The 18,052-nt window shown below is 38.8% G+C and overlaps 2 protein-coding genes across 4 annotated transcripts in view; both read right to left on the bottom strand.

Annotated features, from left to right (window-relative positions):
* The window catches only part of si:dkey-100n23.5 (cyclic AMP receptor-like protein A), an 82,022-nt gene extending 76,395 nt beyond the window's left edge, over positions 1 to 5,627 (bottom strand). For 2 of the 3 annotated variants that reach the window (XM_047371384.1, XM_047371386.1), the window contains exons 1-2: positions 5,472 to 5,627; positions 2,111 to 2,163 (exon numbers count right to left, since the gene is read on the bottom strand). In XM_047371384.1, coding sequence (XP_047227340.1) covers positions 2,111 to 2,163; positions 5,472 to 5,543 — 125 coding nt within the window. In that variant the 5' untranslated portion in view covers positions 5,544 to 5,627. The remainder of the gene's footprint in view (positions 1 to 2,110; positions 2,164 to 5,471) is intronic. The other variant, XM_047371385.1, reaches the window with a different exon arrangement.
* Positions 5,628 to 11,922: 6,295 nt separating this feature from the next.
* On the bottom strand, positions 11,923 to 13,660 carry mid1ip1a (MID1 interacting protein 1a). The gene is made up of 2 exons (XM_047370856.1): positions 13,511 to 13,660; positions 11,923 to 13,319 (listed from the first exon to the last, which is right to left on the bottom strand). Exon 2 carries the CDS (start codon positions 13,158 to 13,160, stop codon positions 12,621 to 12,623), a length of 540 nt encoding a protein of 179 aa, XP_047226812.1. The 5' UTR covers positions 13,161 to 13,319; positions 13,511 to 13,660; the 3' UTR covers positions 11,923 to 12,620.
* Positions 13,661 to 18,052: the final 4,392 nt, after the last annotated feature.

The raw sequence follows: 18,052 nt of genomic DNA, 5'->3' as shown, positions 1-18,052 counted from the left end.
CAATTACAGGGCTGATTGTGGGAAATCTCATCCGAGCCTATTGGATGATATCCGGTTCTTTGGGTATTGCCAGATGCGGATGCACAATTACTTATAAATGGGACTTTACCAAATATAACACACGGGTATCCTGTTTCCAGGCACCTTAGATGTTTAGGCTTTAAGAAATCAAACAAGGCCACCAAGAACTAATTTGCCTTATTGAAGAAACATGAATATTTATTTTTGCCGAGCTGCTCTTTTTCCCTAAGCTGTTTTTTGCAGAGTAGCAAGAAGTCATAAATCGTCTGCATTATGAAACTTTTGCTGCTGATGTCACTGAACCTTGTAAACCATGTCCCTTTAAGTATGACATCAATTTCCACTGATATGACATACTGTATATTAACAACTGCCAAACAACGTTCCTACTTCCTTGCTGAGCGCCTACAATTATCACATGACCATGTATAACTAATAAATCCTCTTTATTATTTTAATCTTAATTGCCCCTTTCATTGGCACCGCTGGTTACCATGTGTAACAGCCTGTTATTAAATATTAATTTAATTTATTAATTTTTTATTGCAGCAGCAATAATCTCATGCTGACAATTTCAGAAAATGCCTAAATGAATTTGAGTATATTTATTCAGATGGGAAAAATCATGCTCAGAAATAACTGTTTTGCTTTGTTTCTTTTACGGAAATCAAAACCATCAGCTCTTAATATTTTGCATACTTCCTTTGCCAGTTATTCAGCCCTCAGTGTTCTCATACATCCACTCAGGAAGATTGGGGGTTTTTTAGTCAGGTAAATCATTTCAGTGTTGATCTGGCTGCTGATTCTGGCACAGTCTACCAGATTGTTGTCAAAAATGTTCTGGTATTTAAAAAGGTTTGTGACCCCAACAAGGTCCCCATGACCTTTAGATGAGAGACAGGCCCACAGCATCACAGATCATCCCCTGGATTTTACAGCAGGCACAAGGTTATTTTCCGTATGTTCTCATGTGACTCAAGTCCACATTTCTAGTTAAAGTCCTTGTAGCAATTAGCAAACTATTTTTAATTTTTGTTTTACTGCCATACTCCCCAAACAACCAGTTTGCTCATTGGTAGCACCTAATGGTTGTTATGGAGACTTGGTGAGCTCCAGATGCCAGTTTTTGCTGAGGTTCTCAAACAGTGAGCTCTGGAGTCCTTTTTCAACTCCTTTCAGTCTACTGATGAAAAAGCCTCTGTGCCTTGCCATGCTTAAACCGAAGGGAAACTACTCATTAAATGTTACCAGAATGATTGAATTGCAAAAAATGTTAGTACTTTAAAGAACTGCATGGGGTGCGATCACCGATTTTAATGAAAAAAAAAAAAAAAACGTGTGATTTTCCCCCAATGAATAAATGTACTTAGAGATGGGATTTGTTTCTGTATAAGATCAGGCTACTGCGATACAAGATAACTATGTTTGAAGGATTATCTCTCATCTTTACTGTGGGGCCAGTACGTGTGGTGGTGGCTGTATTTCAAAGCTTTACTAGAAAAGGTGCATGAACAGCAGCAACAGAGCAAATGTTAAGAGGTCTTAGTGCCTTGGAAGTCCTTAAGAATTCAATAAGACTCAGCTTCCACCTTTCTATATAAAATGCACAGTGGACTATGTTAAACGTAAAATTTTATTCTTAACTTTTAGTTCATAAACTGACATTTCTAAATGCAAGTTTCTGCAAAGACCTGAGGAATCCTAACTAACAACTACGGTGTTTTTAAAGTGGCTCAAAATGTTTTGATAGGGTGCATTTAGTTCGGTTTCATGTTGTCCAGAGTCGGTCCTCGAGGGCTGCTGTCCTGCACGTTTTAGATGTTTCCCTGCTTTAACACACCTGATTCTGGTGGTTGCAGTTCAGCAAACGCCCGGTAATCAAAACGTGCAGCACCCGGCCCCTAAGGACCGACTCTGGACTGCCCTTGGATTGGATAGTGGATGGAGTTTGATGAAACAAGACATTTTGGCAATTTAGCCATTGATTCATAACAAACAGGGGCTTCTTTAGTGCTTTGGAGACTAGACACAAATTCCCCTACTTTTTGGGCTAAGCTGATTTGAAAAAATAGAAAACAGAAATATTCACCATCCAAGTAAGGAGAAGGTTCCTGTGGCTCGCTTTACTGATAAAATCACCACCTGTGAAACAGAAACAATTGATTAGTCCATGGCTCACAACATATTAAAGTCCTTGGCTGACCTAACTATGTGTGTTACATTTGTTTCAGGTAAAGCCCTATGGAAACGTGTTCAGAAGGGTCTAGCAAATGCTGTACCACCATCATAATAATCACAAGCTTAGAGCCCAACAGGAAGACAAGACTGTCATTTGTTCCAGCTTACCTGTGTGTGTGTGTGTGTGTGTGTGTGTGTGTGTGTGTGTGTGTGTGTGTGTGTGTTTGTGTACGTGTCTGCAAACACGCCAGAGACTGGGAGGGATTGCAAAATTAGATTTGCACTCAGAGTACTCCGCTAAACATAAACAGCTGCAATGTACTGACACCTGAGATGTGTACTCAAAGATGTTGGCGGATGTCACATCCACACGAATCCGACCTATTTTGCCTGGCAGCAAACAAAAGGGGGAGTGGGGGGGGGGGGGGGGATGAGTGTTAGTAAGTGACAGCTGAGAGACGTACGACGCATAAACGCAGGCCGATGTGATAATGAGCAGAGCTAGGACCAGGCTCTCTGCATCTTCGTTAAACTTAGAGGAAAGAGGCGCCGAGAAATGAAAGGAAAATTACCAAGGAATGAAGGGAATGAGAAACCTGCGACTCAGTCCAGCAAGCTTTGGTGAAAATGAAAAGGCCAGCAGCCGCCTTGCATGCAAAGCAGAGAGGGCACGCCCACACGCTCAGATCTGTAACATTGCTGTTGCCGCCAGTATGTGAGGAGAGTCACATCATCAGCTAACAACAAAAAAACATCCTTCAGCCAGTAAGATGCTCTATACTGGTCTGGGAAAACAGCATTACTGTCATGTGTTACTGTTCATATAAAACAGAGACATCCATCCACTGAAGAATTCAAAAATCTCACATATATGTAGGCTAGGGGCAACTGCCGGTATCAAAGTATACCAGGTTACAGCTTCAGAATATTCTAAACTGTATGGATTGGGTCAAATGTTTCAGCAACTTCGCAGCGTCTTTGGCGTCTGTTCTGAGGTTGAAACACACGTATCGCAGCAAAACATCTCTGCGGCACAGAAACTGTCTCCTTCCTGAACGATATGATGACTTGATTTTTAATTCATTTCTTTTAACTACGAGTATGACACCGTCAAAAATATTTTCTAAACACATATTTTCTCAATATGCTGGCCCTTAGCAAATAGAAATAATTTTGGCATTCCTAACTGACCTCAAACATGAAAAAAGGCTTGGTGTCTTGGTGTAAATATCTGGTTTCAATTGTACTGTGTATGGAATAGCATTGCTGTACCTGTAATGAAAATTACTTCACGTTTTTTTAGCAGCAGTAGAAGTAATTGTTGCTTTTCTGTTTTAAATGTTTGTATAAATCCTGTAAAACCAAATAGAAATTATGCAGAAATTAATTTATTAACTGGAAGACTCAAAAGAAAAATACTTTTGTAAGATCCTTTTACGAAAACCAAATTTTTTTATAAAAGGCCTCCTCTCAGTTTATTTGCTTCAAATACATTTGAGCCATGTTGCCTGTGTGGCACTGCAGCTATGTTAAATTGGCTGCTAATTGTTTATTTTAAACTGGAGTAACCAAGCGTTTGTGCAATTTCAAGGACTGATTTTTCCACACTACTGTGGACCACAAAAATACCTCTATCACATGTCCTATGTTGTCCTACTGAACTTTACTTAAACAGCATATTCTCTTGTATTTCCCATTTTGAAGAGTGGCTGATGAAATGTTTTTAAATGAATTGCTGGTTAAAGGTTTCTAGACATTCAGATAAACTTCAAAAATTAAAAGATAAAATAAAAAAATAATTATTTACTCTCACTGGATGTTTTTGCACATTGAAAAATATATTCAAATGTGAAAACAAAACAGGATTTAGAACATTCTGGTGTCACGAGAAGCTGAGGATTTATCAAATATCCATAAAGCAATTTGGAGCTACAGATAACACACGTCAAACCACAAAATGAAATGAGTTCAGATAATAACTTAAATCTATTGTAGATTTTCTTTGATGCAAGCAATGTTAATCTTTTCCATACAAGCTCAAATATTTAAATACATCAGTGAAAATATGTTTAAATAAATGTCCCATGGCAAGTTGCACAGAATCAGACAGTTTCTGTAGACTTCCACAAGCTCATGTAAACATAATAGCTAGATATTTGTGTCGGTAGTCTTTATTTATCCAGGCTAGTTTCCTGTCTCAGAACTGGATTTGAAGCACAGTTCATACATTTTCAATAGGTTTAAGGTTGGGGCCTTTTCAGAAGCTGTTTTATTCAGGTTCCTGGATGGTCTGCTCAAAACTGTGACCTCAGTTTTATTGAACATATGTTCGAAAGGTTGCCAAGAAACCAACCCAATTATATGAGTTCTACAATTTCTAATGAGAAAAGTATTCAACTAACCAGCCAGAATAATGCCAGAGACCTATTATTATGCATAATTAAACCAATAAGTGTAGGTATGAAACATGGTGGATCAGAGAAAATTCAAAATAAGTTCAATCTTGTGCACCCAACTCTTGTATTTTAAATTAATTGAAGCTGTATATGATGTATATTGATATCAAATTAGAAAAAGAACAGTTGAAATGCACATAAAATCTAAATTCAATGATGGTAGTATGTAAACTTCTGACTGGAACTGTATTTATGAAAGAGCTTCGAACAGCTAATGCAATAAATTCAAACTCATAATTGTATGAAATACAGACAAACTAAAGCTAAAAAGCTTCTGTGGGTTGTTTCTTTATAGATTTGTTAGTGAGCATGAAAGAAAATCATCCACTTCTTGCTCTTAATGAGGTTTTACTGATTTGTAAGAGGACTTTGATACACAAATATGAAGCCTATACCTCCATTTACAGTATCGCGTGATTTTTTAATTCGCCATGCCTGCTGAGTATGTTTACAGATGTATTTCTTTTCAGGGCTAATGAGGCTATACCTGAAAACTGGCACTGATTCAGTAGGATCGGTATGTCAAGTGATGCAAGCCAGAAGCAGCCGCTTTCAGAGGCTGAGCTAACAGGAATCAGCAGCGATGAAGTGAAGCTAATCATCCAGGATTAGTGGCAGCTCACTGCTATTATTAGCATCAGGAAATATGCAGGTGTCAGAGCTCGCTTCATCAGCGGAAGAACCGCTGAACAGAAATGACATAGTTATACTAATGTTAATGATAATAATAGGTAACTACAGGCAAAAAGCAGCGTTATAATGTGGCTAATTAGCTCCCAAGCTAAAGCTGATGTTACTCTAACAGAGGCTACTTACACATCGATAGTCCTCTGAGAGGGATTTAAAAAACACGCAGCGTGACTGGTTACTTAAAGTCCGAGAGTCCATTTTAACACGGTTTTCAAATAAATTTTGCTCAGCTTGTTTTTGTTTGGTTGTAGCTTTCCCTTTACTTCCTGTTTCTACCGTGCGTGCGACGGGTCACAAAGAGTGTGAGTTTCTCCCAGTACTTGCATAATAAAACTCTGTGGCTAAAGGGACACATTTCTGTAAGGTCTAACACACTTTAAAGGTTTTTTTTTATCCACTCCGACGGAAAACATTTGTGCATTTTCAGCGGTTAAATTTCGACCCTAACGTTTTTAAATTTCAATTCTCCAGACAATATTGGTCTGAATAATTCATCTCCTGAGCTTTTTCACAGTTAGGCTATATTTGAACCACAAACAATAATGTGTTTTATTGAGATTTAATGTGATAGATCAACATAAGCAGAAGAAAAACAGTACAAACAAAACTGTGAAAAGTAATGGTGTATTCAGCTCCCCTGAGTCAATACTCTATCTGAGTCTATACCAGCATTGCACATCTAAAGACTGAAATTCTGGCCCATTTACAACATGGAACAAACAGGATTCAGGTCTGGACTTTGATTAGGCCACTCAAATATGCTTTGATCAAACCCATTATATTCATCTGTCTTTCTTTAAGTTCTTTGCAGCAATATTTTTTGTCCTTTTCTCTGAATTTAGCTTCATCCATCTTACCAAAGGCATGATCCTGCCACCAGCATGTGTCATGATGTGTTCAGGGTAATGAGCAGTGTCAGTCTTCTACCAAACACATAAAAAGTTCAAATTTCCACATATTTGCTGTCTCCGACATGACTTGTAGAAAGCTGTGAATAGAACTATCTTGGCTTTCTTTCAACAACGGCTTTCTTCGTGCCATTTTCTTCCTCCACATGTGGAATCTAGCGACAGATTTAGCCAGATTTATGGAATGCACATGTAATAGATGTTGCGTCAGATTCTCCCAACTTAGCTGGGGATCTCTGCAGCTCCTCCAGAGTTACCATGGACATCTTGGCTGCTTCCCTAAAAAACATTTGTGGTTAAATTACACATTGCTTAAACACTTACCTAATAAGGTGACTTCTGAAAGTAAAAGAATCACACTATTTTTGTAAAACAATTTGAAATCAATTTGTCATTTTCCTACTACTTTACAATAATGCACTGCTTTGTTAGTCCTTCACATAAAATCCCATTAAAATACTATGCATGTGTACATGGTGGTTGTTGCTATAGTTTATGTTCTTAGGTCATTTGCATAAATCATCCTCTCCTGTTGCTATGGGTATGGTTTTATATAGTAAAGGAAATGACCAGACATTTCCGTAAGGATTAAGCACAAACTAGTTATGTAACTAAGATTATACCGATAACCTGAGAGGTTGTTCAACCAGTCTTACATAATATGCATGCTCTGTCTAGAGGTGTGTTGTACTGCGCCTTTGTCCTGAAGCTTTTGTTGTCATTGGCCTCTTTACAATTATTTTCTTAGCCAATATAAATACAGTCTTCACATATTAACTTTTATTTATGTTACTATCAGGCAAATACGATATACCTCAATTTTTGGTCATTTTTGTTTTCTTGTGAAAATCAACCGATCACACTTCAAATCTGTCTTTGGTTTCAACGACACATTTCCAGTGAAAAGTATCAAAAAGACAATATGTATTTCCATTTAGAAGCAAGATGTTTGTTTTTGTTTTTCATTTTCTAAAGGGCTCTGTTTTTGGAGCTACAACGTTTTTGTCCAACAGCAGCAATAAATAGTTCTGACACAGTTCATGGAAACTATTAGAAAACTTGACAGCAACATGGCCCACTCTACATTCTTTTCTCTACTGTGTAACACTGTTATCTTCGTGGTTAATCATAAAATTATCTAAGTTCTTCCTTTCAGAAACCAGCAGAAGTAATCATAAAGCTATCTAAATTCTTCATGTCCTATCCTTTCAGCAATAGTATCTGTTCTGCTTGTGAACTAAATCAGTCTTTCAGTCAAACTTTATTTATAATTTAGTTGAATTCAGTTTATTTTTATAGCACCAATTCACAACAAGCCATCTCAAGACACTTAACAAAATCTGTTCAGTCATATCAGACAGATTCCAAGTCAAGTTCATACTTTCCAGTTGATCCTAGTTATCAAACAATGCAGTCAAATTTAGTTTATTATAAACTGTTGATTGCATTGTGTCATTGACTTTGCAGCAATCTCTCATACCTAGCATGCATGATTCTATTAAAGGTGTAAGATGAAGTGCTTTACAGAGTTTAAAACACAACGGGGAACTGCTTCCTTGAGATCATTTTAAACCTACATCCATATTTATTGCTTTTCAGCTTGCAGGTTAAATTGTTTGTTACGGTCACTGACTCTGACCTATAAAATACTCCAAGGCCCATAGTCAAAAGGATCAACGCAAAACCTTATAAAACCTTGGGACCTAACAAAAAAAAATACATTTGATGCTTATTTTTTTGTTGCAACTGCAAAAAAAGAAGCCAACTAAGCTACACTCTGGTCAGCATAAAATATTTGTTATATAAACAATAGTTTTCCCATTGCACTATATTAGCCAACACATTGGCTCATTGCATCCAGGAGGTCCTGTTTTACATTTGGTGTGAATTTCTTCCACTTGCCTATCTTAGAACACCAAACATCCTTTTTAAACTCCATTTATCTACTGGACTCTTTCTGCTGATATTTCTTTTTGTCATCCAGTTGTCTAAAGTTTTCAATTTCTTTAGGAATTGACTGCGCACAAAACCGAGGCATGCCATGTTTTCAATTAATAAATAAGTAAAAAGCAGTATATGCCAAAAGGCAACAGCTAAAACCTTGAGAAAATATTGCTCAGAGAACATTTAAGGGCATTTAAAGAAAGTCTGGCTTCACAAAAGCTAAGGTTATCGATTAACTAAGAAGTAATTAAGAACCTTTGCATACCATCAGCATCATCATCAGTATGATACAAAAATGAGATTTAAAAAAAATTATGTCTATAAAGTTTCTGCTGCAATAATTACACCAAATCATGGAAATAAATTTAATTGAAAAGAACTACAAGTTCATTTTCTGTGCTTCGTTTCTACGCTTGTGTGCAAGAATAAAGGCCAATAATCAAAGGCTAAAAATGGGTGTGTTTGACTTTATCGGCTTACGGTGTCACTGACACCCCAGCTGCACCCACATGGCCTTTGCTATGAGTCAGTCAGACAATAAAGAATGAAATCTGGAACCTATTTCCTGTTCGTCGTGTTGAGGTGTTGCATAACTACTTTTATTCAGAAAACGGAAGCAACGTTTCTAATTCGAGTATTTATTATACTTAACTTACATTACAGAACTTTGAGTCATTTAAATTTTTTTCCAACAGACTGAGAAATCAAAAGAAGAATAGAAATGTATTTCTAGATCCATTCACCTTTGCTCCTTTTCAAACAGCACTAAACATCCCAAAATTACCCCCTATAGACTCCAGTTTACTGAGTTTCTGTGGTTTAAGGTGTTGTCACTTGAAACTTAACAGACAGGGAACATTCCTCAACCTGCAGGCAGTTTAATCCACCACCATCTTTAAATACATTCATCATAGTTGTTAACTAAGGGAAGCTTCTATGCATACAACTATTAGTATTAGTATAAGTATTAGTGCATTTACGTCCAGTGCAAAAAAAGGAGTCTATTTGTTGCAGATTTACCCAAACCCTAAACAAATAGTATCAGTACTGAGCTGCTTTGTCCTCACCCGAGCCACCTTTTCCTGCTCGTAGCATGTTTTATAGGAACTTCAATTAAACAGCACATTGTTAGAAGCCAATATTCAAGCACAATGAATGAAATCGATATCTACCAAGTTTTCCATACTTAAAAAATATCCAAAAATATCCAGTTGCTATGCTACAAAATATATTTTTTATGAGATCTCACTAAATTGTAAACGTAAAAGATATTTATTAAATAATATCCACTCAACAGCCACTTCATTAGGTATACCTGGTTGATAGCGGATCCAGACTTCAGAACTGCCTTGATTCTTATAGCAAAATTCAAGAAGGTCTTTTTCAGAGATTTTGGTCAATGTTGACATGACAATAAAGCTGATTCTGATAATACCATCTTGCAGCTGCTGCAAATTTGTCGGCTGCACTTTCATGACGAAAATCTCCAATGGCACCACATCCTTAAGGTTCTATGAAGTGAGATCTAATGACTGTGGAGGCCACTGGAGTACAGAAAACGCATTGTCATGTTCTAGAAGCCAATTTGAGCTTTGTCACCGGGTTAATTACCCTGCTGGAAGAAGCCTTCAGAAGATGGGTCATAAAAGGCTGACATTGTCCTCAACAATACCCAGGTATTGAGTATGGTACTAAGGGTCTCAGAGTATATCTCCCACACCATGACACAACCACCAGCAGCCTGAATCAATAACACAAGGCAGGATGATTCCACGCTTTAATTGATTACACCATATTGAGACCCTACCATCTGAATGCTTTAGCTGAGATCAAGACTCACTGGAACAGGCTGCTTTTTTTCCAATGTGTTATGCAATTTTGTTATATTTGACAACCTGTGCCAGTTCTGGTCTTCTGCTGCTATACCCCATCTACCTCAAGGTTTGGGAGCCATGCGCTCAGAGATATCTTTGTTAAAATTGGTGATTATTTGGGCTACTGTTGCTGTTCATTAATCTTGAACCAGTTTGCTCGTTTTCTTCTGTCCTCAGACCTCAACAAGCTGCTTTCATTCACAAAACTCACCAAAAATGTGTTAGGCAGCCGATGAACAGACATGCCTAAAATATTTTTAGTCTAACCTATTCTTCACCTCGTGGTCCAGACAAACTAATTGAAAGGATTTGAGCATGTTGTTGTTGTTTTGTCCTTGTCCACCTTTTCCCACTTACAGCTTGTTTTAGGAAAACACAGTCAGTGGCATATTGTTAGAACCTATAATACATATTATTGTTTAATCACAATCACCAAAAACGATACCTAACATGTTTTCCTAGTTATGATCCAAAATAAATATTAAATGATATGATAAAACGAATTGTTATAAAGTGGATATGCATGCTAATAATCACATATTCCACCGGGATATTTATAGACAGTCAATCACTATATTCTGTTAGATTAATTGGTCTCTCTAAATTGCCCTTAGGTGTGTGAATGAGTGTGTGCATGGTTGTTTGTGTGTTGCCCTGCGATGGACTGGCGACCTTTCCAGGGTGTACCCCGCCTCTCGCCCATAGACTGCTGGAGATAGGCACCAGCTTCCCCGCGACCCACTATGGAATAAGCAGTAGAAAATGACTGACTGACTGACAATCACTATATTCTTTATCTCCTCATTGGCTGCTCATTGTTTCTCGTTTCTTTTTGGAGGATTTAAAGGCAATATTTGAAAGCTGCATTCAGCTGCTGTTAATTGTTGCTTAAAGAGTTTTCATCAAACTCTTTAGAAGACTTCCAACATTTGCCTCCAATGCATTTTATGGGAACCCTACACAGTCAGACAATGGCTACTCAGTGGCGTGCCTGTGTGGGTTTTCTCTGGGTACTTTGGTTTTTTTTTCCCACAGTCTAAAAACCACGCTTTTAATTAAATAGGTTGTCTTTTCTTTATGTCTCTGCATTGTCTTGTGTCAGATTTGGGACATACTTTTAATGGCCAATCACTCCTGAGAAGGTTCCCTACTGGTCTATGTGTCCTTCTTTTGTGGATAATGGCTTTCACTGTAGTTCACAGGAGTCCCAACACCTTAGAAATGGCTAATACTCTCTAGACTGAAGGATTGCAAAGACTATGACTGTGTTTCTCATCTATTCTTGAATTTCTTTAGATCATATCATGATGTTTTGCTTTCTGGGATCTTCTAGCCTACTTCCTGTCATCAGACAGGTTCTATTTAAGTGATTTCTTGATTCTATGGGCCTGGCAGTAACCATGCAAATTTGAGGCTAGGGCAAGTGAACTCAGCTTCACGATAAATTGGATTAATCACAATGAATGCACAAAATAACAAAAGGCCAATTAAATATCCCTTAGGTTGTTTCCTCTAAAAAATAATGCTTTTTGTATTTATCGTTGAAGAAATCTCCGAGGGTGCAAACATTTTTACAGCTCGTTTAAAATTATAGCTAAATATTTTGCCACGATGTAGAATTTTGGTTTGGTATTTGTTTACGTATATTCAGTCAGGTGTTTTTCTGTTTACGCCAGTATTTGTAAGTTGGCTCACTTCATTAAAGCGTGATCATCTCACTCTGCTTCCTCGCTTGCCTGCATTTAAAAAAAAAACCAGTTTTGTGTTGGAGTAACAGTGGACAATAATAGGATGCACAGACATTTGAAAGGTTTTGTGGTCTGGTAGAAAAATCATACTCCAAAAAAGTAGTACATTTATATAAAAGTTTATTAAGTACAGGTATAAAAAAGGTGCATACAAAAGTAATTGCTTGCTTTGACAGATGGACCTTGTAATAATAATACCAAATAGGCTAAACGACAGTAACAACAGAGACAGTCTCTCATGGAAACCCTCATTATTCTCCTCGCAGAAGAATTATCATTGGATTCCAGTTCATTGACCATGTAGGACACAAAGAGATCAAGGGCAGCTAGACAGCATCTGCCTCATTCTAAGCAAAAAATAAAAACACTATTCAAAACAATACATCAGACTGATAGAATCAGTAAAGGACAAATACATGTGAACCCATTGGCATCATCATCATCTTAGAAGAGATGTTGAGTCTCTTGCCAGTACTGGTTCAGTCCACTTTTTCCCTACATTAGGAACTTTCACGTAGCTCAACAGGATACATTGGGAAATAATAAATATATTAAATAGAGGCTTAAATAGTTTCATCTGACATGACCTGAATGTATACTGTGCAGAACACATCAGAGTGCAAAACATAGGAACATTAATGCTTTAATCAGGACCAAAACCATGTAGCTGCTGCCTTCTTCACCACCATTCAGATGATTGTTTCATCAGCAGCATCAGTAGCAGAAATCAGGCCCACTGAGGAAAACAGTTCAGTTCAGCCAGTTAAGACTTTAGAAAAAGAGTCCAGTTTGTTGCTGGTCTTACTGGCCCCATCCTCCGATGCCAAGCTCCTGTTTGTAGCGCTTGGTGAGCGAGTTGGCCTGCTGGGTCAGCTTGGACAGAACCCCCTGCAGCCCAGTTAGGTGGAACTGGAACTGCTTCTGCAGATCCTCGTCCTCCCCTTCGTCCTCCTCCTCGGAGAACGACGCGGAAGAACTGGAGATGGAGGAGCAGGCGGAGGCGGAGGAGCAGGTGGAGGCGGAGGAGCAGGTGGAGGCGGAGGAGTGTGAGCGGGTGATCTTCATGCTCTCCTTGAGCCTCTCGTCGGCCGAAGCGCACCGGACGCCCCACTCCATGTCACTGCGGATGGACTTGAGCAGCTGGTAGTAGCTGTACATGTCCCCCTCGTCCACATCCGACTTGAGGCGGCCCATCTCCCGGTCCTCCTCCAGAGGGACGTCCCGCAGCAGGCTGGGCACCAGGATGGTCTGGTCCATGTCGTTCACGGCGCCCATGAAGCGGTTCATGGCGTTGAAGAGGGAGTTCTTCTGCTTGGGGGTTTCTAACAGCTGCATCATCATCTTGGCGCCGGTCAATAAAAGATTATAGCTCCTCTGCTTCTCAGGCTGCTTGGACCACTTCTCGTTCTGTGTAGATCTCGGCGATGGAGTCTGCTTTTATCCACTTACTGAGGCGGTCCCTGAACCTGTTTGTCGGGTTTGAAACCTGAACCAGATGACCTGAAGTAGCACAGAGACAGGAACACATATAGGCCCTTAGATCTGGCTCAGTGACTGCCTGCACAAACTGGTTGGACTGGCTCAACTTTGTAGAAGATTCTTTTAAAGTCTCAGGAACAGGTGCAGATCTCATACAGAAACCTCAACAAAAACAGCTTTCAACGCTCAGAACTTTCAGACCATCACCTTACCTCCGTGTCTGTCCGGTAGATCTCCCTTCCGGTGAAGGATATGGCAAACATTACGTCCACATATCAAACATTCTGTTCTCATGAGCAAAAACTCGCCGGGGAGGGTTCTCATGAATATTCATCCACGGAGAAATCAGCCCACTGACCTGATGCACGATAGCCAATCACCGGCCAGCGTTTGTTTAGGGGGGGCGGGCCAAGAGCAAGGCGCACCAATGTGAACTCACTACAATTGTTCAGGTTTCTATTGAAGGATAAAATAGAGCCAGAGTTGGAGAAAGTACACGTTAAGTCATCTGGAAGGTTCCTGAACTTCATTGATGCTTAATGCCAAGAAGTCAGTTTCAGACTGAGCCACTGAGATCTATTTTAGTTTTAAGGCCTTCATTGTTGAGCAACGGTATTCAAACCATTTAAAAAAGATTCCATTTTAAAATGTTTACTAAAAATTATAAATCGACAGGCGAGAGCCCGAGGTAACTCTTGAGGGGCTGCAGAGATCAACTGCGCAGGTAGGAGATTCTGTTGACAGGGCAATTATTAGTCTTGCATCCCACAGCTCTTGAATGGCCAGACGAAAACAGTTATTGAAATAAAGCCACTAGAAATCTGATTTGTATCTTGCCACAAGCAATGAAAGGACACCCCAAACATGTGGAAGAAGGTGCTCTGGTCAGGTGCAACAAAGAAAGAAACACTGCCTGTCACCCTGAACATAGCGCTGCTGCAAGGAAAATGTGGTGGGAGATTCATGCTGTGGAGATGTTTTCATTGAGTTTGCAAAAGAATACACTGGTGTCCCAATCACTTTCATGGCTGCAGGTGTATAAAGTTTGGTGCGGAGAACCTTGACTGTCCTGCACAAGGTACTGACCTCAACCTTCTTGAACACCTTTGAGATGGTTTAGAGGAGAGGCTGCAGTTCTGGTTTCCTCATCTAACTATGAACACACTCCGAAACCTCATTGAAGATGTTTACAGTATATTTAAAGTTACCATTGCTGGTGGGTGCATCAATAAACTGGACCTTACAAATTAAGGATAGGATGTCATCAAAGTTCATGTACAAGTAAAAGTAGACAGACAGACCTTTGGCAATATAGTGTACGAATGTTTACTTTTCCTTTCAGTTCACAATTATGCATTACTTTTTGTTGGTCCAAACAAATCCAAACCAAATTAACTAAGGTTTGTGATTGTAAAATAATAAAATGTGGAAAAAGAACTGCAAGGGGTATGAAATGTACAAAGCAGACTGGGTCAGGGTTGGAGACTAGAAGGCACACAGATTGTAAAACCCTCTCAATGCTTTTTATATTTTGATTTGTGCTCCAAAATTGAGCAACAATCACCTTTCAATTGCTCCTAAATGTCTGATTTGAACAATCTAAGATATTTTGAGAGGAAGGACGTGGGAGAGAAAACTAGTATAAACATCAGAAAACCAAAGCACACACAGGCCTTGAAGAAACTCTTCAAATGAGTTGAAACATAACAAAAACATTCAACTGCCACATACTCTTAAATATCTATTCATCCAGAGATGCCCAGTAGGGCAGATTTCCATCCTTCAGACTCCACATCAAGGGATTATTCTGGGCTAGACTTTCTCCTGTCAGGTTTAAACTAAATCTATCCTAAAATAGGGTATTTTTAGCAGTCAGTTCCTGACTCTGTTGCAGAAACCCTTAAACATTCACAACCTCATCTTGATTACTGCTATGGAGTCTTTTTGGGGGCTACTGTGCAAAGCTTCCGCAAGTGAATAAAAATTCCCAAAAAATTCTAACTCTAACTTGCAAAAACCCTAGCAGCACATCTCTTCCACCAACACCACAATACAGTAGCAAACTTTCAGTGACAGACATTTTAGTATGGTGGCTGTGCACTTTTGAGTGGGTTTCAAACTGATTTCACAGGTTTTCATTGGTCGAAAATTACATTTCCTACATTTACTTACCAAAATTATAGGCCAGCTGGATTTATGTTGATTTTTATGGATGTAGACTTACCACTAAATATGTAATGAGTGAGGGCTTCTGCCCCCCTTTCCAAGACGACTTCAGCTCTCGATATGTGGCAGGTACTGAAGATTACTGTGTATTTATAGTTTATGACTATAAAATAACAGGTTAAAGTGCAAAACAAAAACTCCTCTTAAACCCAGTCTTTGCTAACTTGATAGTAATACAAGCGTTAAACATCCCTTTGCAGCATGATTTTGACTTTTTTCACTTCTAGTTAAAAATTAGAAATACGGACTTAAACGTTCCAGCTAACTTCCAACTAATAGACACCTATGGTTAGAGTAACTACAATGTCTTATGAAAGCTACCCCAATGGACTGTGTAATTGACTAATTATTTAGGCACAAGGGCCGGACGCTGGCACATTTCAAGAGGCAGCCTGGTTTGGGTTTTTCCTTATAGGCTAAACATATTCCACTAAGATGTGAAGTAGACTGTGTTTTTAAATTACACATGCACCTAAACTGTTGCACCCGCTGGCTTCCAGGTGAGAAAGTAAACAGTTGAGTTTCCCTTACCCTTCAGCTGCGGGGTAAGCACGGGGACTCCCACAGGTCTCATGCTACAGAAATAGCTCTGGAACAGTGGCATGTTACTATATGTACAACAGCTTGGTGGGAGGATACTGATTGAAATCTGAGCTTCGGTAAACATTTCTTGTCAAAGTGAAACTGAAGAAGGGTATTTTCTACTTTGTGTTGTGAGATAAATGAATGTGTTTTGGACACATACAATACTCCCTGAATCTGGAGACAGGTCCATGACATATGAAAGGAGGAACTCAGAGACCTGTAGTTATGCCAGAGAGGAAGACAGGTGGGCTGACCGAGACTATTTGCTGAGAGCACAGGTTGTTCTACATGGGATGAGGTTGGTCAGTTCTCAGGCTTTGCTGCTGTGCAAGAATTATGGAATGCGAACACTGGGGCGGTAAAACCTGCTGGGCTGGTTTCAGTCTCTGGGTCCCAGCCTACTCCTGTAAGCCCAATCTGGTTTTTGTGTAGCTTTTCTTCTCCTGATTTCCTGCCCTAATTTGAGGCGGAATAAGTCTACAATGTTACACTTTCATGTTTCATGTCAAACATCAAATGAAATCTTGAATATACCCTGAGTGATTTCAAAAAAATAGTGATTAACAGTGAATAATGATTTTATTTATTGAGAGAGAAAAAGGAATCCAAACCAAAAAGGCCTTATGTGAAAAAATAATTGCTCTTATTAAATCTTGAAATAACTGTGATCAACCACAGGACAATAATCCAAAGCACATCAGCAAGCCCATGTCTGAAATGCTACAAAAAATAAGGATTTTTATGGCTTAGTTAAAGTCTGGGTGTAAATCTGATTGAGATGCTGTGGCAGTCTCTTTAAGTCTCTTTAAGTGTCTGTTCATCATTAAAAACCCTCCAATGTGGTGTCCCCAACCAATAAAAATGGAGGTAACCATACAAGACCTGAAGCGAAGATCAAAACACCCCTACACACACTGCACACGCATAAAATAGATAGAAAACTTGTTTATAGTGCAAGTTTTGTAAAAAGCTTAGAGAGCTATTGTCTGACCCCGTTTTGTGATGCTTTCTCATGACGTCTTCATTTTTAAGTGTTGTATCCCAGCTCCACGGGGCTACTAGAAAATGTAGTTCAACAATGAATCTGTGCAAACCAGAGGTTAACTGTTTGTTCACACCTAAACAGGTGTTTACAAGCACATTGGGTCACTGAAACTAGCAAGTTTAACATGCACTGTTCTTTTTAATCACATTCATTATTCAATTTGTTATAAGTTAATAAAGCAGTGTCAGAATGTGAGCAAGGTAAAAATATCCTGCATAAAGAGTACATTTTTTTGTTCTTGTATCTGTCCCTTGAAATGTGAGGTAATGTCATGTTTAGTTGCTTGTGAAAGACCCAAAAGCAAAAAGGGAGCAAGCAGGAAATATAAATGTGGACTTTAATAGAAGAAGTTCAAAACGTACGGCACAATAAACTAAAGAAAAAATCCAAAATGCACAGAGCATCACTGGGAGTAAACAGGATAATCTAGCAATGAATGCAGCCGAAGTGATTAAATACTGGGAGGAGTAATTGTGAAACAGGTGAGTCTAAGTATTGGATGTACAACAGTAATAGCTATCAGGGAACACAGAAATGTGAGGAATAAACTCAGCAGATTTGGAAAATAAAACAGCAGGATTAACAACAAAGGAAACAGAGATCTGGAATCAGTCACTAAATATGAGCACAAACATCTACTGAAACAATGACAAAACCAAAATTTAGAAACACCTGAAAGATAAGGCAAAAATACAAAATCACAGGGCTGGTCTTACAACACAAAACGTATTCCAGGGATCAAGACAGGTACAAGTACAAACCATCAGAAACTCGTTTTATTGACTTATCAATACAATAAATATTAAGGTTTTATTCCTTTATTTCTTATTCAAATTCCTCCTTCAAAAACATTGTGTCTGTATGTTTAGGGTTACTGCTCTGCTGGAAGGTGATCATT

This window comes from Girardinichthys multiradiatus, chromosome 7, assembly GCF_021462225.1.
Source record: "Girardinichthys multiradiatus isolate DD_20200921_A chromosome 7, DD_fGirMul_XY1, whole genome shotgun sequence".
NCBI classification, from domain to species: domain Eukaryota; kingdom Metazoa; phylum Chordata; class Actinopteri; order Cyprinodontiformes; family Goodeidae; genus Girardinichthys; species Girardinichthys multiradiatus.
The sequence above is the reverse complement of the archived record's forward strand: the minus strand, read 5'-3'. Positions and strand labels throughout refer to the sequence as shown.

What these genes read in the sequence shown, in the direction of transcription:
- mid1ip1a (XM_047370856.1), bottom strand. Translation starts at nt 13,160, where the DNA reads ATGATGATGCAGCTGTTAGAAACCCCCAAGCAGAAGAACTCCCTCTTC.